This window comes from Oryza sativa, chromosome 1 (genome assembly GCF_034140825.1).
Source record: "Oryza sativa Japonica Group chromosome 1, ASM3414082v1".
Classification (NCBI taxonomy): Eukaryota; Viridiplantae; Streptophyta; class Magnoliopsida; order Poales; family Poaceae; genus Oryza; species Oryza sativa.
This window is the reverse complement of record NC_089035.1, coordinates 11,437,577-11,461,407: the sequence shown is the minus strand read 5'-3', so window position 1 is coordinate 11,461,407 and position 23,831 is coordinate 11,437,577. Positions and strand designations below refer to the sequence as shown.

At 38.8% G+C, this 23,831-nt stretch overlaps 2 protein-coding genes across 3 annotated transcripts; one reads left to right on the top strand and one right to left on the bottom strand.

The window, feature by feature from the left end:
- Nucleotides 1–3,544: 3,544 nt before the first annotated feature.
- LOC4327756 (uncharacterized) lies at nucleotides 3,545–8,198 on the top strand. 2 transcript variants are annotated; one of them, XM_015766683.3, is made up of 6 exons: nucleotides 3,545–3,885; nucleotides 3,998–4,206; nucleotides 6,736–6,949; nucleotides 7,045–7,130; nucleotides 7,205–7,296; nucleotides 7,449–8,198. In XM_015766683.3, exons 1-6 carry the CDS (start codon nucleotides 3,655–3,657, stop codon nucleotides 7,685–7,687), a joined length of 1,071 nt encoding a protein of 356 aa, XP_015622169.1. In that variant the 5' UTR covers nucleotides 3,545–3,654; the 3' UTR covers nucleotides 7,688–8,198. The 2 variants fall into 2 exon arrangements, with proteins under 2 accessions (XP_015622169.1, XP_015622162.1); XM_015766676.3 differs by having other exon boundaries at nucleotides 6,733–6,949.
- A 5,317-nt stretch (nucleotides 8,199–13,515) lies between these two features.
- Nucleotides 13,516–22,412, bottom strand: LOC4327755 (uncharacterized protein At4g37920). The gene is made up of 7 exons (XM_015768197.3): nucleotides 22,104–22,412; nucleotides 21,577–21,683; nucleotides 17,805–18,079; nucleotides 17,412–17,577; nucleotides 16,669–16,910; nucleotides 14,830–15,017; nucleotides 13,516–14,018 (listed from the first exon to the last, which is right to left on the bottom strand). The coding sequence occupies exons 1-7, from the start codon at nucleotides 22,244–22,246 to the stop codon at nucleotides 13,802–13,804; spliced, it is 1,338 nt and encodes a 445-aa protein (XP_015623683.1). The 5' UTR covers nucleotides 22,247–22,412; the 3' UTR covers nucleotides 13,516–13,801.
- Nucleotides 22,413–23,831: the final 1,419 nt, after the last annotated feature.

Below are 23,831 nucleotides of genomic sequence, written 5' to 3'. Positions count from 1 at the left end.
TTCTTCAACTAGGGTTGGATGAAGATTAATATTTTTATAGCACGTTTTTCAAACTACTAAATGGTGCGTTTCATACGAAAACTTTCTATATGAAAATTGCTTTAAAATATCATATTAATCTATTTTTCAAGTTTGTAATAATTAAAACTCAATTAATCATACGTTAATACCACATTGTTTTGCGTAAAAAACATAATCTTCATCTTCAGAAGAAAAGAACACCACCTATATTAGAGTATGAGTGCAATGCAACATATCTCAAACAAATAAACTAAGAAAATATGCTTTGAAGAGAAGGGATGCTCTACGCTACAAGAATTGTGTTTTAAAATACATGTTGTAAGTCTGGTCAAGCATTGAGGGCTAATTAGATCAAGGATCATATTAGAGAAAATTCTTGTCATGAGTCGAGTCAAATTAAGTTAGAAAACAGGTGACATGTTGAATTTGAAAGTGAGATAGCCAAACATGTTGATCAGTCTCATAAATGAACCTGCATTGTGAAAAGGAATATTATCCCTTTTGCTGAAATCATCCCCAGCATGTCTGTACTTGTTTTAAGTACTGTTCACTCTTTCTGTGGATTGAATCAGAGGGCTATTTCTTCACACACACACACACACACACACACTGACACACAGGCCCATTTGTAAGGCAGATAAAGAGCAAGAATAGCTATTCATTTTTGTCCTAACCAAAACCTACATTATGATATGCATGACCGGCAACCCGGGAAATGTGATAGCTTAGTTACTACTTAGGTCAAGGGTTTTGTTCAAAGAAATATTTCTTATAAGCGTAGTCAAACCTGGGAAATGTGAGGGCTAGAGTGTTGACCGTTGAGTACTAATTCGAAAAATATGTAGACTAGACCGTGGCCATTAAACCTTGACTGAGATGAATTGATCGAAATGGTGAAAATTGTTGATTTGTTCAAATAAGTTCGTATTGCCGTGTCGTCCGACAAGGGCTTAGATTCTTTTCGAATAATTTGGTATTGCACGATGTGTGTTGGTTATTTGGTTCTGCGCTCTTTTTGCCCCTGTTATATATTCAGCGCATAATTTAGTTGGATTCTGTTGGGTTCACGTCAACGTCGAGCTGAGATGCCAAGGCAACATTGAGATTAACACATGCTTACCGTTTGGATCAAGTCGGATACAGAAATATGATCACAAATTTTGGCACTACGGTGTTGAAAAGAAACGCTGAATGTGACAATTTTCAGTTCAAATTAAATCAGACGTGCAACAACAAATATTTTAAATTAGTGTTATGTTTTTTTTAGCTTCATTCGAATAATTAGGTTGAAATATAAGTTTTTCCATTTTTCTTTTAAAAAAGAAAGTTATCCAGTCAATTCTTTTGCAAGAAGTTACTGCAAACATTATATTCACAAGAATGTAAATTTCTAGTTATATTTTAATAATCTGATGTGGAGTGCCGTCACTTCATTTATAAAAAGAAAATCTAATGGTTTATTCTTTTTTCTTCAGCACAATCGTCCTCCTTCGCACCCCCCTCTCTCCCTCTCGCGCATCGTTGGTATACTCCACCACCCACCCAGTATACTTCGCATCTATAATCACTGGGTCTAATGTTTTATCTTCAATCTTTTTTTAGCCTTGTTATTAATTATATGGGTCTGGTCCATTACAATCCATTCCCAATTTATATATATATATATATATATATATATATATATATATATATATATATATATATATATATATATATATATATAGATATATATATATATATATATATTTCTGATCCGTTATAATATAAAAGCATGTTACTTAGTATTCATGAAAACACCAATTAATAACATAGAAGTTGCCAACTTAATTTTGTGATAAATATAGTAGGCAAATTGCATAATCCCTCTGTTCCTTTTTGTCTGAGAGATGTATATATAGGTAGTATTTCATTTGATGAAATAATGAACTTAAGATTAACAAATATTTACTGCAACTCATCTATGAATGTTCGCATAATTTTGTAAGCTTCACAGATTTACTTGAGTTGAGAGGGCACTCAAAACTGGTATAGATAAAGTATATGGTATTATGTGTGCACACGTATATATATCTTCCGTATAATCGGGATAACAAGTACAAAAGCAATTTGAGATTAGAAGATACGCTGTGTACCTTGGAGGGCTCGAGGAAACAAACATGACTTTCAACCTTCGCGCGCATAATCTCGAGAAATCCGATGCATCTCGATCATTTTCTTCTATCTACTCGACTATACTACTCCTGAAAGTAATTAATTAACAACATGTATTGCATGTTTTTCTACGCAAGAAATCCAAAACCGCACAAGTTTCCAGCAATTATCTATGACTATGTTATATAATCTCGCATGGTTCTGCAATCCACGGCATTCAAATTTCCAGACGTACCGTACGTGTTTCCGTTTGCTGCCGCGGCCAACTACCGATTCCGCCAAAATAAATACAGTACCATTTCTTTTTCTTTTATTTGTTTATCACATTATACTTCTTATACTTCTTAAGGGCTTTCACGGTCCGTCTCCTTGGCATTCGGCCCCAGCCAGACACGTCAGAGATTCAACGCCATGCACGCATCTAGAGTTACCAACCTGAAGACCGCAGTCTACGGAGCCAAATTGAGGCATGTGTTCTTTGTTATATTAGGATTTGGTAGGCCTTTGTTAGCGCGGAACGAGTCACGGGTCGAACGGCGTGTTGAGTGAGGATGGGCCTCGTACAATGCCCCCACACCCCATGCGAGGCAGTGGCGGAGGAAGAGGAGGCGGCGGATCTGACGTCTAACCTAATTGTTGTCCCAGTTCCACGGCGCCGAGCCTGTCGTTGTCCCCACTCTAAGCCATCAAGTCCATCATTGTTCCCCGATCCGTGCCACCGCTCGTCGTCGTCTCCCGCTCCAAGCCACCTTGGAGCCGTCCTTGACCCATCAACGGCACTAGATTCCTTGTCGCGCTGCCATCGCCACCCAATGCCATCGAGCTCGTTCTCTTCGTCGCCACCACCATATCCATTAGGGAGAGATGAGGGGAGAGGTGCTCGCGGTGGGGGGAAAGGATGCCGGTGGAGGAGGGAGAGTGGCGCCACGGAAGAAGGAGAGGGGGAGGAGGAAATGGTGTTGGCGTGGACGTGGCCGATGGCGGCGAGCGGAGACATGATGGGGGTACGGAAGGCGGTAGCGGAGAGCTCCTCAGCTTCCTCCGTCAGTGGGGAAAGGCAGAGAGGAGGATATGAAAAATGTCGGTTGATAAATTATATGGTACGATTTATTTAAAGTTGCGTGCACTTTTGAACGAGTTGCCTTTTAAGAGAGCTCCATCCTATATATGGCATCTCGGTTTCGTCTTAACAGGGTATTGCACTATGAAAGTCCTTAAAAAAACATATTGGTAATAATAGTAGGGTTAAGTGAAATTTACTCATAATTCATTTTTATCTATAGCAATATTTTAGCTAGTATTTATTTATTATATATATATAAAGTAGTATCCATATAGGAGTATATATAATTCGCAGGCCGTCGCTTGCTCTACCACAGCAGCCGCCGCAAACGACGCCCTCTTTTCTCTGTCTCCCTCCCTCCTCCTGCCGCTCACATCAAAATCCTTCTCTCTCTCGCGGCGCTCGGCTGAAGCCCAGCCATGTCCGTCCCCGGCGTCGCCTCCCGCGCCGCCGACCGCTTCTACTGCCCGCCGCCGCGCCGCCACCTGCTCCACCACCACCACAACCAGGCGTCTAAGGCGGCGGCGGCGGCTGTAGAGAGGCAGCCGAGGAGCGCCGCGGCGGCGGCGAAGGAGGAGGAGGAGGAGACCAATCTCGAGTGCTTCATCGCGTCCACGGCCGTCCGCGTTCCCGCGCATCGGCTCCCCCGGGTGCGTGTCCTCGAGCGGAGGAGGAGGAGGCGCTGGATTTTTTTTTTTGAGATTTTTACTGCTAAGCTGACGCAGTTTCTGTTGGGGGTGGTGGTTGCGTATGCGCGTGCAGACGAGCTCGAGCTCGCGGGAGAGGGGAGCGGCCGGGGCGCCGCCGTACTACGAGCTCGCGGATCTGTGGGAGGCGTTCGCGGAGTGGAGCGCCTATGGCGCCGGCGTGCCGCTCCTGCTCAATGGCACGGACGGCGTCGTGCAGTACTACGTCCCCTTCCTGTCGGCTATCCAGCTGTTCGCTGCCCGGCCGCCGTCGTCAACCTCAGGGTATAAACCTCTCTCTCTGTCTGCCTAAATATGAACGGCACTGCGGTCTGAGTGCTCAGAACTGTGGATATATCTGGAACGGCAACTTATATACCTAACTGGATGAAGCAAACCAAGAGAGGATTATTAATTTGATGGAATCCATGAAATGCGTATCCAGTATTTTGTAGAATCAAATGAGTTCAACATTGGTAGATAATGGCTTACCCTTTTGTGTGGTTGTTGGGATGTTAGGCTAGGGCCGAGCAGGTATGGATTGGCTTGTCATTTTTTTCACCATGTGTGAAATGGGAGAATTTCCCAGTTTTTTTTTTTTTGTGTATAGTAGATTTTGTATAATCAAAGTATGTTTCCTCACTAGCCGTAAATAGTATATGACAATCTGCAGCTCACTTAGGCAAACAACACTATCAGTAGAAGATAAAAATTGGCAAAAAAAGTACACCAACCTGAGAAGTCGTATCGTGGATGGAAAGGTTGATGATTAGATGAAGGTAACCAGGTTGAGAAGCCGCTGTTGCTGCCTCCTCCCTAGAGGTCATGGTCATCTCCTGCAAGCATGGGTCACGCTAGTGACTTGTCTTGTGATGCATGTAGCTTGTTGTTGCTGGTGCCTCCAGCTGCCACTGGTTGACAGGAGGTGGGGGGCCTGGTTATTTGAAAAGAATGTGATGAGAACAAGCCATTATGGCAGAGAGGGAGAGCATTCAATGTGTGGAGCAAGGGGTAGAGTCGTAGAGAATCTGATATACGGAGTACTTACAAGTACATATCCACTATACATAAAAATGGCTATTGGTTGGGTTATCAATCACTGACCCGGATTTGTTGGGTTCATGTCCCATGTCAGTCCCAAACTATGGTCTCAAAGAGGTATACCCTATGATACCATACTCGACCCAATCGATCCGGGTTCATGGTGATCTTTGTAGAGATTAGAGAACACCTTTTGATGACCCATACTGTGTGGACTCCTGACCAAGTAACATAGGAATAGTAATCTGTAGTTTCCATTTCCCATATTACAGCTGGAGAGGAGTGGCATTGTTTGTAATAGCCACACCTCTGCTAAGTGTTGTAGTTAGCAATTGCCTTTAAAGAGTTAATTTTCTAGATATGGATCAGAACTGCAGCTCATGCATGTTTTTTCTGTAAGGTTTGCATTCTTCTCTAACTCGTAGAGCTACCTTACATATGACGTCACACATGGCCATGTCTCATGGTCTGGTTGCATGTGGTATCTACACACATCCATTTACTACACTAGTTTGTATGTGAAGATTTTTACTTTTCTCTGAAATAAGAAGTAAAAGACACAGCATTCTGGCAAATCATGATTATCACAAAGAGCTAACATATAGTGATATAACATCGTAACAAGTCCTTGGATTGTACTCTCTCTTATTGCTTGTATGTGAAGATTTTTACTTTTCTCTTATTGCTGCATGTGCACCCCACACCAACCATTTGAAATCCGCTGATCCAATTTGAACCACAGTTGCCGTAATTCGTGATTTGCAATCTACTAATTCCTAAAACTACAATTCATCAGGGCCTCAGGCTCAGGGTCCTCTGTGATTTGCAAATCAGAGATGAGGTTTGTGGCCCTGGTGTTTTTGGTTCACATGTGCTAAATCAGAGATGAGGTGGGGAGATGAGGTTTTTAGTACATTGAGGAACCATTGTCCTGGACACATGTACTCAACCTTAATCTCGACTAACCATCCTAGCAATGGTTATATTTGTGGACGGAAGGGGTATGAAATGATTGTGCTAGCCATCCTATCCCTGAAAACATGAGAATTGAATATCATGGGGCTGTGACTGAGTGGTGGGCCTGACCACATAACAAGCCCAGGAAGGACCCTAACTCCTTCTAGCTCACTACATACAGTCATTGCCTCTCCCTCTAGCTACAACACCCTGATGCCACCTCCTCCTCCCCACTTCTCTGAGGATTGTGCTCATGATAGAGGTGCTATCTTCCTCTTTCCTTTGCCATCTCGATGCAAATTTGAATGTGTATTGGTGTGAATTAGATTGACCACGTACCATGATGGCGTGGCAGCCATTTACAACATTTGCGGTTTGTGGGGGATTTCTGCGAATTCAGTAAATATGGTGTGAACAAGGAAAACTGTGTACCACAGTCAGTAACTAGGTATGGATATGGTGGCATACAGGCATACAGCAGTGCTTGTAGAGCCTAACACTGCTATTATCCTGTAATGGCTATAACTGTGAATGGGAGTCTCATTTAAACATAATATTGACCAATCTATATCATAAGCAGTTAGCAGTGTGATGCAGGGCTTCGATCATGCAGTATTAGTAGCTACACTTGTTATTTAAAGTCCATAAATTTCCTAAATGTGACCATATTAATCTTAATATGTTTCCAAGTTTCAGTATTTACTCTTGGTTGATGTTTGAACACATCCTTTTGTTGTACACATCTTTCTTTTTTTCCTTTGAGAGACAATGAAATTTATTTCTGAAAATAGTTTTACCTGTTTTTAATTTCAGTAGACTTGGTGAAGATAGTGATGGTGAGAGTGCTCAGGATATGAGCAGTGAGAGCGACCATGAGCATTTAAGATGCCGATGTTTAGTTAACAGTATTTCTGCAGATCAAGATGGTTTCTCCAGTGATGATAGTGAGTCTGGCAACCAGGAATTGTACCCTGTTTTCCAATATATGGAGCATGATGCACCATATGGAAGACAACCTTTAGCAGACATGGTACACTTCTTTTTTTTTTTAATTTCTTTTCTTCTGGCCAATGAATATTGCAGCTGCAACCAAGATGATGGGTTTTCTTCTGTTTCTGGCTGCAGATATCATTACTTGCTAATAGATTTCCTGATTTAAGAACATATAAGAGCTGTGATCTTCTACCATCCAGTTGGATTTCTGTAGCATGGTATTCCCTGTTACTCCTTAACTACTAGATCCATTGCCTCACAGGTTGTCTTACCCATTGGACGTTGGATGCAGGTATCCCATATACAGGATACCGACAGGACCAACATTGAAAGATTTGGATGCTTGCTTTTTAACATTCCATTCACTATCTACACCAGCGGAAGGTAATCCCCTTTTTGCGCTCAAAGCTAGACAAGATGTTGCTAATTGATTTTATATCACGTACTAATTAGATATCTTTTTACATCTAAAAGAAAATAACTGAGCAATTAGGAAACTGGAATCATACAGCTAATTAATATGCAACGTTGGGCAGGTACACTAAGTGGGCATCCTGAGACAAATGTTTTCCATGATAGCAAAATTTATGATGTTCCTGGAAAGGTCACACTGCCTCTCATTGGTCTAGCATCACACAAGTTTAATGGTTCCATGTGGACATCAAATCAAGAGCATGAGCAACAGTTAACTAAGTCGCTCCTGAAAGCTGCAGATGACTGGCTTTGCCAGCGGCGAGTCAATCATCCCGATTACCGCTTCTTCCTTTCACACTAATACACATGTTTGTGAAAGTTCCCTGCGTTTTGGCAAATAGCTCAGCCAGATGCCCACTAATTAAGTGATGAACTTAACATACTGCCATTGAGTCCACGGGCACTGATATCATTATCTCTTTTTTTATTATTATTATGGGGCTTCATTTATGTTATAGCCCCATATTTATTTTTACCTAGATCTGCTTAGTTCACTGGTATTTTGGGTTACTTTATAGTAACTAGTTAGATAGGGGTCACCAGAATTATTTAGCATCTCGTAAGATGCTTTTGAGTGGATGGTATGTGGCAGAGCTAGGTAGGCAGTGAGTGGTTAGAGATGTATATCGGTCTGCTTCAGATATAGTGATGATGATGATAAAGTATTTCAACATTTTGTTTTAATTGGGATATGTTTGCTCTTTTGTGCCTGCATGGGTTTGAGATTACTGTAACTTATAATTGATATTTGACATGTGAGAATAAAGTGATATATGGTTGAAGCATAGTATAACATCTGTTTTTCTGTCGTGCCCCCTTCGTGTGATAAAAACTGGCAGTTCTGGTTGATTTGCCAACCTTATATACTGAATTATACTAGTTCAAAGTGGCTTAGTTACCAGTTGCTCTCTCCGTATTTTAATGTATGACACCGTTGATTTTTTGACCAACATTTGACCATTCGTCTTATTTAAAATTTTTGTGCAAATATAAAAATATTTATGTCATGCTTAAAGAACATTTGATGATAAATCAAGTCATAATAAAATAAATGATAATTACATAAAATTTTTTTTTAAATAAGATGAATGGTCAAACGTTGGTAAAAAAATTAACGACGTCATATATTAAAATATGGAGGGAGTATATTTTAAGCGAACTGCCGAAGCACCACTTGTATGGGTGGATTATTTCATATAGTTCGCCTTGGTCTTTTCGGATTAATACCAGATTATTGAAATTGATTATTTGCTCTGTGCTTCAAGAAAATGTTTTCTTAAAAAAACTTTCTTCTACCACTTGTTTTAAGCTATATGTTAAGTTTATTTTTTGAAATATTTAATTCATCCCTGGTCAAGTAAATAATCTGTGGGAATAATCAGCTCAATAATCTCAATCAAACGGTGGAGCAAAACGTGGACAACTAGATTGTCTTTTGCCTATCTTTTCTTCTGATAAATGGCTTGATTGGTTTGCATCCATGCAATCTTAACCAAGCCGAAAATTTGGTAATATCAAAATTTTAGCCATCCATTTGGTTTCCAGCAAAAAACTTGGTGTGCCAAATTATTTGACATGGTTAAATTAAGGCCCAAGTCCAAATACACATTTGGAAGAAAACCAAATAAGAGGTTAGGCAATCTTTGCAAAAAAAAAAAAAACTTGGCAACAACCAACCATTGCCATTGCCAAAATTAATTCGACATGGTTAGGATTGGGAAAGAACCAAGCAAGCCTGAAACGTGGACGAATGCTGATGAATGATGGATTTGTTTATAAGAATGAATTGAAGATTATATATTATAAACCTAACAAATAGTTTAGAACATGTTATCTAAGCAATATACTAATATCAAATGTTTTAGAGAAATTGTGGCACGAATAATCTGTAAATAATCTACAATCAAATTATCAGAAAAGAACTAGGGCTGTAAGTGGGTCAGCCGCGAATCCACTTATAGATCAAAATAAGTGGGTTCACGGCTTATTTCAGTCTATAAGTGGGTTTTGCTGGTTAGCCACTTATACCTCTAAAAAGAACTACCTATAGTGTTTACTAGTCACTTTCATCACTTCCAACAGTTATATATATCAATATATTGAAAGATTAATCTTACTTAGAATGCTACGTACTGAATTGATCATTGATCTCATGTATTTCCGCAACAATATCACTCCATCTTTGTTTTATTTTTCAACGATCAATTCTATATGATTTAAATTGTTATAAACCTCACCATCTTAATTATTTATAGCTTGTTTTTAATAGTTGAAAATTATACATGCACGGATATTTTTCTACTAATATCATATATAAAACTCCATTAACAACATGCGGGGTTTTATCTAGTTTAATCTTATAGCACAGCGCTTGATCGGTAACCATGCATGAGAAAAGTGTCACTAATTAACTACCCATCCGTTTCATATTAAAAGTCGTTTAACTTTTTTCTTAGACAAATTTTTTAGGTTTGATTAAGTTTATAGAAAAAATTAGCAACACTTAGAACACCAAATTAGTTTCGTTAAATTTAACATTAAATATATTTTGATAATATGTTTATTTTATATTAAAAATATTATTATATATTTATATAAACTTGGTCAAATTTAAAAGAATTTTGACTAAGAAAGTCAAATGACTTATAATATAAAAATGACTTATGATATAAAATTGAGGGAGTACAAGTACACGACAAGCTCAACATTTGTTTCCCTAGCGGTCATGCATGCTATTTTTTCTCTTGTTATAGAATTTTCTCTTGAAATTATTATCCGATTTACGGTGCTACTATTACACTAATGTATTCATTGTAAAAAAATCTTTATAACAAATTCTCACATGATTATATTGTAATAAAAATATATGTATTTTAAATTACTTTTATCATATATGTATATTACTTTTACATGTTAGACATTTATAAAAGTAAATGTAATTTACATAAATCGTAAAAGAAACTTAGTACAAAATAAAAGTAAATTATCACAACATCAAAAGTAAATCCTTGAGGTAAAAACATAAGTCTTAAGTCTATTTAGAAATTAAATTTAATCAGCATAAATTATAAACTAATAAAGATAATAATAATAAAAGTAAACAACTCATGAGTATATAAGAAGTAATTTAATCAAATTTAAAAGTAATTTATATAATAACATTAATTTACAATATCTATCTTTTTATACATGCTTAATTACCATTAATACAGTGTATAAGCGAAGAAGTAATTGAAAAAAAAATTTTATTTGAAGCTTAGTTATTTGGAATCTATTCCTTACTTATTGTATGCTTGCATACTCCCACATAAGAAAGAGATGATGCATACTATTTTTAGAATCTGTTAAAATAATAGTTAAGACTAAGTCCTCTACGAATAGATTTGGAGAGAGATGAATTTGGAGGAATCTACCCAACAAGTGTAACATTAAGTTATATATGATGAAACAAAAAAAATCAGCAACTGAAACATTTAAATATTTTAGAAACATGGTGAAGATACACGTTGAAACATGTCGCTGTCACACATGAAACAACAAGTATTAACGGATTGAAACATTTGTTTTTCTTTTATCAAAATATAATCATGCGATATCTTATTGTAAAGATTTAATTACAACGAATACAACGGTGTGATCGGATCATAGATTGGACAAGTAATTTAAGAGAAAAATCATTTTGAAGCTTGCTAAAATACATACATGTATGCATGGATGAGGTGGAGAGAGAGAGTAGTAGCAGTTAGTTTCAGGAACTTTGTGAAACACACCGAAAACACACATTGAAACATATCACTATCACGTATAAAACATTTAGTTTTAACGGTTCGAAACACATGTTTTTCTTTTGACATAATATAATCATATGGTATATTGTTCTAAAGATTTAATTGCAACGAATACAACGGTGTGATCGGTTCGTAGAACGGATAAGTAATTTAGGAGAAAAAATATTTAAAGAGAGGAGGAAAGAATGAAAAGAAACAACTAGGCATGCATCTTACAGTGAAACAGAGTAGCAAATAGCAAGTAAGGACAGAGCTAGCCGCATGCGTCCGACATTTTTTATCTAATCGGGCGTTTGAAGTGAAGCATTTTCGGATAAATTTACACCTTCACCTTTGATTCAGAGAACGTGTAATAGCTAGGCATATATATCCGCATCAGTCATCAGTGTACTTTGTCGTTGTGATGCACGGATACTAGTGCATGCCTAGTATTCGCAGTTACTACTAGAAGTGCCCGCACGGCGACACGCCGTGCGTGTGGTTAGCAGATAATTAACTTTTGTTATCTTTTTTTATTATTTTGGTGGTGTGTCCGAAGTTTAGTGGATCTATTAAGAAATGGGTCATTGTCCTCGATGGGGCATATCCTATGAAAATAAGTCCTTTTTTTCCTAGTAGGCTGTAGTTACACCCTCTGTATACACAAATCGGTAGAGTAACTAAACTATTAAATCCTCATTAATTAAATTAATTAAACAAAGGTTAATAGTTTATTTGTTGGAGAAGAGTCGATTCTTGAGGATTGATCATCTCGAATCCTCTATTGAGGGTGGAGATTTCATAATAAATAAGTCTTAACCAAACTTGTTTATTTCCTTTTGTGAACTATATTTCGTTCATATGATAGAATATGGGTTTAAATAAATTGAATCTTTGCGGAATTTTTCCGATAAATACTTAATTTCTTTTATTAAGTTGGAACAGATCCAGCAGTCAGGACCCCAGAACAGAGCATGGCAGCAGGGAAATCCTGATTCATTAGGATGACGTTGGTCACAAACAAAAATATTAATATCAACCAGACAAATAAAGGGAGAGGGGTAGGGAGGGAAAATAACATTAAACAAGGGAAAACAAAATAAAGACCTCGACGTCCAAACAACGAAGCAATAAACAAATGAGCTGAGTGAAAAACTGAAAGAAACGTCTTGCACGAACATAGCAGCAGACATATATTTAGAACAAGTATACTACTTCAATTGAGAGGGGAAAAATACGTGTGCGGCAATGACAACCGATCACAGAGGAGCCGACCGATGAGGAGTAACACGGAGCTAGCATCTTATTTATAGGACCAAAGAATAAAAGAAAGGGCTACGAAACAAGTAAGCCACAACAGTACACATAGTGGAAGCAACGTAATGGACACATAATAGCCATCTCCGATTGTGTCCAATAATTGGTGTCCATGGTCGATAATTGGCGCCGCCGAGGTGACCGATAATTAATATGCGTCCATGGTCGGTTGAAAATAATTGGTGTCCATCTAGCACGGCACATTTTTAGATATCATAGTATGTAAATGTATTTGCAAGACAGAGCATACATAGGAAGCAACGCAACTGACGCATGGCGTAATAAGGAGCCATCTAGACTAAACAACACAACACATAGCAAAACACAAGGGGAATGAAACAGGCACACCCATATGTAACACCGCCATCTAGACTAAACAACACAACACATAGCAAAACACAAGGGGAATGAAACAGGCACACCCATATGTAACACCTCTTATACTTAACAGCTCTTACTGGACCAATTTTATTTTTAAAAAGATAATCACTGAGTTCATCATTGGTTTAAAATTAATTTTTTTAATGTCTATATTTCTACTATTTATTTTTGGCAGGTAACGCATTTGATCCTTTCAATAATTTTAATAACTAATCCAATTTAAATCTAGTTTTCAACCACAAACCACTTTTGCTTTTGCACAATTCAGACTACCCCTGATTTTTTTTTGTTTTATCCTACTTTTTCGTATCTCCTTTGTTTTCCAAGCAGGACCATAAATTTCAAACCAACTTAAAGCCGTATTGACCATCTACGTCTTTATTAACATGTATTTTTTTAATTCGCTCTTCTGTTATTATGGACCAAACTGCTAGCGTTGTTTTTACAAATGAGGATATATAATTTTTGTAAGGCTAGTTAGAGAACAACACACATTCAATACATTTGCGCCACCAATTACCAACCATGGACGCCAATTATCAGACACGCACCGGATACTGCTGCTGCCGACTACATCATACAGCCCAATAATAAATCAACAAAAAAAGCATTAATTGGCAACATCTTTGTGACTCACAATCATAAAATCAAGAGGAGAGAACAATTTGGAAAAACAGGGAAAAAGGAACCCCACCAATCTTAGGGAATTTTATGATACGCAGGCTTTGGGATGATCATGATACACTTTACAATTACTGCACCACTGGCATTTTCTTTCGTCCAACAGGAGGGAAGCAAAGCAGATTGAAGTCCATCTTTGCAAAAAGCAGCAGGGCACTACCAATCTGCAGTAACTACAACTAGAAAAATACCGTCTCTGCATCAAGACTACAACTATAAAAATATCATCTCTGCATCAAGACTACAACTATAAAAATACACTTGCAAGCTCACTCTTCTGAATCTTCGTCGTCCTCAGATTCTTGCTCCTCTGGATGTATATACTTCTTCATGTATTCTTCTTCGATTGTCTCTTTAAGCAAAGTTAACCTCTGTATGATCACTGGGTCACTCATCTTTCTGGCATCCATAAAATCCGTCTCCTCCTTATTGAGATGGTACGAATCAAGCATCATTTTGGTCCATTTGTGGAGTTCGTTGGGAGTTCTGCAAGTAAGCAACAGATGACACCTCATAAGCAAGTCTCAGAGAACAGTATCACACACGTTATAATAACCACCTTTCCCGAAAAAAAGTCAATATAAATTAATAACCACCTTGTTCAAACCAAAGGTCATATACAACAATACAAGGTAACAACTTACTGAATCAAATTATGGTGCATCCCTCAACAGCTTGTTCGAACTTCAGTAAAAAAAAAAAACAGCTTGTTCAAACAAAAACCATTTTATTCTGATAAACAATGCTCTTTATTTTTATTTGCAAGTTCAATGCAGAAACATGTAGTTAAAAGTCAAAACAATGTTCTCCTGACAAATTGTGAAACGTTCTGGTTAAATGACTTACATTTCACTGGGTACATGTGAATGAAGTGCAATTAAACATAGGTAATCCCCAATGATGAATAGTTGAGGAAAATAGAAAGAGAAAAGGCCAGAGGAAGAAGCAAGAACTATTACAACCTTGACTACAATTCTACTACTATTTTGGACGACTGATTGCACACAAATATTAGAATATGTCTTGCAGATCCAACTTCATGCATACCATGAGAATATTGATTTTTCAGATTAGATAAGTAAGATTAATGCTTACACATCACTAAATGATAGTTCAGTGGAGCATGTTAATCCTAGCAAGTGTTTACTTTAAAAATAATATAATTAACATTATTAATCGACTATTTTAATCAACTAAAAAGATTATAACAAAAGGAACAAAAAAAAACCTCAAATAGTTTCTGGGAAAGGAATCAGTAAAACTTTCTCATCACATATATCTGTCGATAGTTTCTTACGTGTACAGAGCATCTTCATCCTTGGCTTCATGCTCGACTTCTGGAGAAAAGGCTGTTGCAAGAGCACCAAACCGCTCTTCAGGATCTTCAATATTCAATAGGTACTTCAGAAGCTTCATCTCTGGAGGCGAGATGCTCTTGAGACTTTCCTTAGTTGTTGTATAGATATGACACATTATATCTTTAACCTATGTCAAAAATGATAATCATGCATAAACAGACATGTTTACAGGTCTTAGAGACCAATATTATACATTTAACTAATCAAAAGCTTCAAACAACAATAGTCACAGCATAATTTTGGATAATGGAATAAATAGCCTCTGCATCATAGGATGAGCACAACCATTTCTTATTACAAAGTAGTAGCCCTAGTGTACCACACCGTAAAGCAGTAAATGGTCCAATGGAAACAAACTTAATTATAGGAAAACAGCAAGCACATATCCTATTCGTTAACTTCAAACCATGCTTATTCCATACACCATATTCTCTGCATATAAACACATGTGCAACAACATGGTAGGAGGGTGCAAAGATTATGTGAACTACTTATTTGCTCCAATAAGCGGTAAAAGTAATGCAGTTCATGGTAGGGTGCAAACATTCATCTCTCCAACCTCAGCTTCTCCCCCTCTTCCCCCGACCGTTCTTTCAGTCTTCCTCTTGTCCTTGGCAGCATGACCTTTAAAGCAATCTCCACTTGCACTCTGCTCCTATGAGGACCACAAGTCCTCAATGCTATCAAGCTCACTGGCATCCTCAATGGTTAGTAAGTTGCGACTTGCTGACTCACATGCCTAGGGAGAGGGGTCAACTGGTTGTAGGTGCCTTCCCTGGTGACAGTGGTTCTCTATAAGAGCTCTCTGAAGGTATTGTTATGGCTGAGATCATCATCTTTTATATTCACGAGAACTATTAGGTGGGGTCTGAGCAGATATGAAGAACTCAACAAGGAAGCACAAGAAAAAATGACTATGGAGCTATCTGTGTACAGAAGATTGCCCAGACCCATTCGGAGGTTGAGAACTTGAGATAAAGAGGGAGCAGGAAGCCGCAAAGTGTGTGGTCGGGTGTGATGACTGCAGTAGCTAGCAGAGAGAAGAGCTTGCATATATCACTTTGCTCACACCATAATTAACAGAGCTTGTGTAGTCTTTGGCAGGTTAGAGATGGAATAGGAGAGAAAAATACTTGAGAACTAGGGTAGTACGGAGTAGAAAGCAAAAAAGATGATGTATGATACCAAACTAGTGCCCCGCGTGCCCATGTGTTTTCGTGACTTGCTACGCACCTTAAAAAAGTCGTTTGATTTGGGCAAAATACACCTCTATGACACACTTCAACCTAGACAAGTTGAATCTGCTGGTGATATGTAGTACTCTAAAAATTATTTGGTGGAAGAAGGGAATATAAATATTCCAGCTACTTCATCTATGATGCACAATATATAAAGCAATGAAAGCATTAAGGTTTCACGCAACTCATTGGACCACGTCATCTGAAATAAATGGAGCTGTCTGATGCACTAGTCCAGAGATGGGCTAGTGATAGTAAAGGTTGAATTCGCAGGATGATTATTAGAATTGAAAATAAAAAATGCAGAACAGAATAGAACATTTTTCATTTCATATCTAGGTAGAATTGGAACACTTTTTTCCTACCAACTTATATAAACTGCTGGAGATTGAAGTATACATATATTCAGTGAAACGGTCCATATTTTTTAAGGTGGGTTGAGTTGCCTAAGTATCCCCAAAACTCAGGTGAGGAAACAAGAAATCATGATTCAAACATAGAATACTTATAGAGCTTTGTTTAAAGTTCACAAAGACCAACCTCATTCTTCATAGTTGTAGAGTCTTTTGCAGCAGCCCACGCTCTGTTTATTAGAAGAATTAAGGACGAATCAAGTTCTTTAGTCTTGGCTAAGCTTTTAATCTTGTCACATGCATCATCCAGGGAAGAAGAATTCAGAATGTCATCAAACTTTGATTGAGCAGAATCAAGGTCCAACTGCTCCAGTGTGCAGTCATATGCATGGATTGCAGACAGGCACTTCGCCCCAAGCCTGGCAATTGCTGCAGTATTTAGAGACAAAAAAAATATATTTCTTTTAGCACACACAAGAAGTGCAACCTCATGTTGGACTGAATATCTAGCTTTGCCAATTATTAATCACATGGTCTTACAACTCATCAAGTGGTACTTGGGGACAAAAGTTAAAACTAAAGGCGAACATATGCTTTTGTTACGCCAATTCACACTCTTGAAATGAACTAAATGAACATGCTCGATAAAACAGATCGATTGGATGTGAAAACAAGTCAAAGCAGTAAAATACCAAATATATGTATTTTTTTTAACTGGGAACTAGATAAATACAATCTAGGTAGCTTCTAAATTCCATATCTAACTTTTTTTCATTTTCCATTTCCAACTGTTGGAAACCAGTGATCATGCTAAAGCAATTCAAGATGGTCAAAAACCCAATGTCCAGTTAATTCACAGTGAATTCTTTGAGTTGTTTGTTAGATAAGCGCAATTTGGGAACGAACAACTGTTAAAAGGCATATAGTTACCATCTCTCTCATCAAGACCATTATATGCATTAACAAGAAAATTAAGATGTTGGAAGAACCCTCCAGTGAAATCCTTTCGTCTTCTTGCGACAATGGCATTAATATCTGTGGGATTCTCGCGGAGCTGTGTGAAGAGTTCCATGTGCTTCTCTATCTCATTGTCAATCTGAGAAGTAAATTGCAAACATGAGGCAAATTCACAAGTCACAACATTATGATTGATATAAACATATATGTTGATTATGAGTTTTGTGACCTACTGTCCAATATGTTGTGTCACAAAAAATCTTAAGTTTTCATGGTGGATTTTAACAATCATATTATGAAATAAATCTTTGTTCAAACAAATTTACAAAAGATAAGGATGCATATAGAGACCAAATAATAGCATACCTTCTTAACTTTTCTAGCAAGTACAACCAACTTTTGCTTCATTGAAGAATCATTTTCCATATCTATACGTGCTTGACAGTGCTTGTAAAAGTATGGTCTGTATCTTTCCCACTCCTCTCTAAACACCAATACTTTTCTCCAGTCCTTTGTTTGTGGTTTCTTGTACATGAAGAACTCAATAAACTTATCACAGATTTGGGTCATTGTGTACCCCAGTGCACCTTCACCTTCAGTGCAGTCATCCACATTAGCAATAGTAGGACTAGCCACACACCCTGCAATTTCATGTTAAAAAACTTGTGATGCGAGAAACATTTTTGTAAGTGAACAAAGTTGTACACATGCTATTGGAAAACTAGAGTTCAACTGTATACAATTACAAAAGACAATGTCAAGTCCAGAAAGTTCCCCTTCCTAAAGCCAGAATGAATTATCATAATAGAATAAGTTTAGCAAGCCCATAAAAACAGATTATTTTTTTCCGGGTAAAAAGAATAGTTGTCTCTGTGCCACTTCCAAGCTTTGCAGTTCTGAATAGATTATGTAATCTCAATCCTCTTTAGGTAATCTAGGAAAAGTAGTTCAAATAATTCAATACGCTACTGTGTTTGGGACAGTATGAACTATGAAGGCTAACATTGACCTCCCTTCGAGGCTCAGGGCCTGGGCCCTTAACTTCTCAATTTTTGTTCTCCAACATTTTAAAAGATATTCTGATTTTCTGAGATGTCTCAACTAAAGGACTGCAGTTAACCTCAATCAGATGCATCTCAAAGTCCAAGGATGACATATTGAAGGCAAATTTACAAGGCCTTTGCAGCCATAAAGGATGAGGTAGTAATATGGAAGGAAGCTGGTATGTTGACAAATAATGATGTTTAACTAGTTTTCTTGCTTGCTTTGTGTCAGGAGTTTGGTCCGCTGGACCCTGTTATCGACAGCTTAATGTCGATGTTATGTAATCTTTGTAATTTGTTCTCATCCTATCTTAATTAAATTTGGTCAGCCATTCTTTCGGCCAGCCTAGCAAAAAAAAATTCACAAGGCCAATTTGCCAAACCACGACGGGCAACAAATGCAATGGCCGGCGGCATTCGTGCAATTCGCTGAACACCTCACGGGCAGCACAAACCCCTCCCAGTCCAGGGGAGGGGGAACAAGAAAATAAAAATGCTCCGCAGTGAATAAATGGGATTAAAAAAAAGAAAAACAGGAACCATGCCTTACATGGAGGTGGCGGTGCAGCGACGAGCCAGGGGGGAGGGGGGGGGTGGGGTGGGGGGGAGGGGTGAGGGGTGAGGAGGAAGGGGCGGCCGCAGCTGCTTCCACGCTGGCGGGGGCTTGAGGTGGCTAAGCGGGTAGCGTAGGAGGACATAGAGGTGGTATGTGCGGATGGGGCGCGGAGAGTAGAGAGGAGGATGCCCGGGCTTGCCATCGACGAAACGAGGCGACGGGAAGCTCCAGTGCCGACTGCCCAACAGCCCAAATGCCAAGCGCTCTAGGAAAGAAGTTTATCCATTATTACTTGTGGAATTCTGCAGTCTAGTGCTTACAGATCAGGGGTATTATCTCTGTTGAAAACAACTCCATCCGTCCTAATTACTCAGTTGATTTATAAAATTTAAAATTTATCTTGAAATAAAATAAAATTTTAGCCTTTTACCTAGGGAGTTGCTAAAAAAATTTGCACAAGATTTTTTAGCTAGAAAACTTTCAAATATAACTATAGTATAATTATATAATTTAACTAAAATGTAATTATATTGTAATTATATTTATAGTGTAACTACATTACAACCTCACATGCCTTGCAAAGTTGCTTTATATTCCAGAAGGGGATGGCTAAACAGATAGCACTCTCTCAGGAGAAACAAGTACGGTTGGTAGAAAAAGACAACAGCAATCCTCCATCCGATGATGGACCTATGTTCCCTGACTCCAACCATCACGTAGCACATATCTTTGGAGGATCCACCTCCTATTCTTCCAAAAGAGAGTACAATAAGGTGAATCGCGAATTATGCTCTACGACTGAGGTGCCAAACTCCAAGATGCGATGGTCAGATCAAAAGATTGAGTTCTCGGATTCCGACCATCCTACTCTGGTGACAACTCTTAGATGGTATCCCATAGTGGTCGAACCCACTATCCGAAACATCAAGGTTGCCCGCATCCTCGTAGACGGTGGCAACTCGATTAACCTTCTCTGCCAACACTCTTGATGCTATGGGGATTCCTAGACACGACCTTGTACCATCAGACCAACCCTTCCATGGAATTAGTCCAGAATCATCTTCAAAGGTTGGGAAAGATTACCTTGCCTGTGACTTTTGGCACAGCCGACAACTTCCTGAATTAGATGTAGTCGAATCAACACAACCCTACAATGCTATTCTCGGAAGGACGGCATTGGCTAATTTCATGGCGGCATCCCACTACGCATATCAGCTGATCAAAATCCCAGGGCCCAAAGGAGTCATTGCAGTTTCGGGGAACGCAAAGATGATAGTGCAGTGTGACAAACAGAGTCTTGACATGAAACTATTCGGCTATATTGGGTAGGCTCCATTTGAAAGCGTAAACGATTTAGGGGCTTATTTGGACCCGTGCAAAATCCACAGGGAACAATTTAGGTATCCTTTGTAATGGAGAAATTTCAAATATGCGAACCATCTAAAAGAACATTCACATTAGTCCACACTCCACACATATTGTTTTTTAAGACAAAGACACCACTGTAATTGCCATTGGGACAAGGAATAAATCCATTTCATATCATGGGTTTGTCTTAAAAGTACCCCTCAACTACAAAACTGAATATTTTACACCCCTGCAACTATAAAAATGGCTAAAACAATCAAATAAGGAAGATACAACTCGGTTAGTTTCATGATTTTGACATCCAAATAGTTTTTTACTTATATTTCACTCATTTTTACATCTTTTGTTGACCATGTGTCATTCAAGTACAAAAATAAGTGTTATTTGAAATTCAAAGTCTTTAGAACTAGAGATCAAAATGGTCATGGAAATTCTTGACCAAGCATTGTTTCCATGTAAGTGTTATCGTTTCTAACCATTACCATTTTCTAGCAATATATAAAATTAGATTTTTTTTTCTATTTTTTAGTACCGTATTTTTCAATATTAAATTAGTAAATATGATCGATTCCTGACTGACCGAGAATTATTTCTGAAGAGATGCTACCGACTCCGACCATTCTCTTCCCTATTCAAGACCACCATGAAACCTATGTCTATTGCTCTTAGGGAGGTATTTTTTATTGGCTTTCGTAGTTGAGATGTGTAAGATGTTTTGTAGTTAAATCGTGTTTTGACACAAATCCAGTAAGTCGGGCGAAGTGCATTTTAACTGATAGTATAGATGCAACTATTTTTCTTTCTTTCATACCAACAAGATCTAAGTGTAAACAACTTGTAAAATGTTCAAACCAGTGCAACAACTTGGTATAGCCAATAGAACAAGGTCAAACCAAGTCAAAATCATTAACACCAGACCAATTAGGCTTTGCTTTGACACTGCTAACCTCGCACCTCGCATTTCATTACCCGCACTAGTCAAGTCGTGCCTCAACTTCATGGTAAAGCAACTGATGTTAAAATTGCTGAAATGTATGACTAAAAAATTTCCTGGGAAATGCAACTGATGTTCTATGCAGGAACCACCTAGCACACTCGTTATATATTTCATCAAATAAAAAATCCCAAATACGCTTCAAGTGTATATGGACAACTAAACTAAAGAAATTACCACGTCTGGTGGACATCAATGGCTTGGGGGAATGAAGCATGTTTGGTTCCACTTGAAGATTGCCACCTCTAACAGCATGCATCAATTGTATTGAACTCAAAGTATGCCTGCAGAAACATGAGTTAACATTAACCAGAAAATCAATATCCACGAAAAACGCAAACCTCCCTCAACAAAAACAGCCAAAAATTAAGTAATTAGCATGCTAGCTCCAATTCAAGCGAAGGATGCCAGCAGGAATACAAGTGGAATTTGCAGGGCATTATTTCAGGACAATTATAGGCAAATCTGGGTTAAGTAATTAGCATTCTAGATATGCTGATTGGAGTGAAGGATACCACCAGAAATACAAGTGGAATTTGCTGGACATTATTCCAGGACAACTATAATAAGCAATCTGGGTTAAGAAATTTCAAGAACCCGCCGCCATAACTGCAAGCCAGCAATTGAGCAAAAATAAAGGGTGTACCAGAATGATATATCCACCAAGGCACCAAGCAAGGAGAGGAAAAAGGCGAGGACCAGACCTTCCCCGGCGGCCGGAGAGCACCGCGGCTCCACGCCGGTAGCCATGGGTCGGCGGCGCGGCGGCAGCCGGGGGGCAGCGAGGAGCCTGCCGCGTGGCTGCGAGAGCGTGAAGAGGAGGTGGACCCAGCGCGCGGGCGGCCATGGCGGCGCATTAGCAGGAGGAGGGGCTCTCGGTTCCGCGCGTGGCCGCCTCCACCATTTGAGCCGATGACGCGAGGCGAGCGCGTTGGTCGGAGGAAGAGTGGACGGTGCTCTGCTGGGGTTTTAGGGGGGATTGGATTTGGAGGGGATAAAGATAAGAGAAGGGTATTTTTCGTGAGCTTCTCCTTTCCTTTTCACTGTTTTTCTTTAACAAATTAGCCCTTTTCAAAAACTTATTTCGAAATTAATCCCTAAAAAAATGTTAACTCATCCCATCAACTCTACCGGACACAATATATAGAATGCATGTACACTAATCGACACTGCATCCCGCGAATCAGCAGCCTTCTTCACCCAGTCGAGGAGACATGAACAAAAAGAAAACGCGTGTCATCATGAGTAGTAAGGACACAGTAGGAGTGTTATTTATTGATGATAAAGTAAGGGCACGAACAATGGTGATGTTACTAGGCCCGTAGTGTTTATATAATAAGGGCATGAATAATGGCACGTGTAACGTCACCATCTAGCATAAAATTTTATGTAGGATATTTGACAATGTGTGTAAAATCAAAGTGTTTGGTTGTTATTTTGTGATGAGCAATTGGCATATGAGATTATTGATTTTGATATTTGGAGATTATTGGCGAAGTGTTTTTGGAGATGATTGAATTACATGTGATGGGTAGGATTGATTTGTCCGACGGTTGCGGTTAGACCGGATGGGTAAGGCCGGTCAGACTAGCCAGCCCGCGGTCTGACCAGCCAATGCTGTGTCGATTTCGATTTAGGGTTGATTCTTTGGATATCCGTGGATGATTCATATTTATGAATTCTAGATAGATACTATGCGTATGTAATACTGTTATTTGTTAACAATGAGTCAAGTTGGTGAGAACTTGTGCTTGGATATGGTTTATTGGTTGATGCATGTGTAGGGTCTTGATACCTCGGGAGAGCATTGCCAGTGATGGATCGGGAGTCAACTTGGGAGAAGATGATGTCCAGACGATCAGGATATCATGTGGGATTCTTAGGCTAAAGATCAGTGCATGTGGTTGGTGAAGATTCCATATGACATACGATGTAGATATTTACGTGAGTATGGGATGTAGAGTCGAATTTGGAGGGAGTCCAAATTTGGTACAATTAGGGTTTGTAAAGTTTGTTTCTTGTATGGGAAGGTTTCCTAGGAGATTAGGACTTCTGGTACAAGGTTGGTTCGTAGCTTTAGGCTGTCTACCTTGGGTATAAATAGAGAAGGAGGGGTGTGTCCTCCCGGTATCTTTTTGAGAGAATTGAGTTTAGAGTAAAGTTAGGGTTTCAAGTTTAGTCGAGATTTTCGTGAGGAGTGTTGTTGTTGTACTTTATAACTTTATAAACACAGAGAGAAGTAATAAAGTTTCAATCCACTTTGAGAAATCTTCAATTTGTTTTTGCTCGGGCACGGTGGTCCAACCGGCAGGATACCTACGGTCAGACCGATGGCATCGCACCGGCCAGACCAGCAGGAGCATGGCGGTCAGATTGGCGACGCGACAAGTGACATCGGCGATCACAGGGCGGTTAGACCGGGCGATCCACAC

Coding starts and splice junctions, on each gene's coding strand:
- LOC4327756 (XM_015766676.3), top strand. CDS start 3,655: ATGTCCGTCCCCGGCGTCGCCTCCCGCGCCGCCGACCGCTTCTACTGC. Junction 3,886..3,997: donor CCGCGCATCGGCTCCCCCGG/GTGCGTGTCCTC, acceptor ATGCGCGTGCAG/ACGAGCTCGAGCTCGCGGGA. Junction 4,207..6,732: donor CCGCCGTCGTCAACCTCAGG/GTATAAACCTCT, acceptor TTTTAATTTCAG/TAGACTTGGTGAAGATAGTG.
- LOC4327755 (XM_015768197.3), bottom strand. CDS start 22,246: ATGGCCGCCCGCGCGCTGGGTCCACCTCCTCTTCACGCTCTCGCAGCC. Junction 17,578..17,804: donor TTGCTAGAAAAGTTAAGAAG/GTATGCTATTAT, acceptor TTTACTTCTCAG/ATTGACAATGAGATAGAGAA. Junction 16,911..17,411: donor TGGTCTTGATGAGAGAGATG/GTAACTATATGC, acceptor TAAATACTGCAG/CAATTGCCAGGCTTGGGGCG.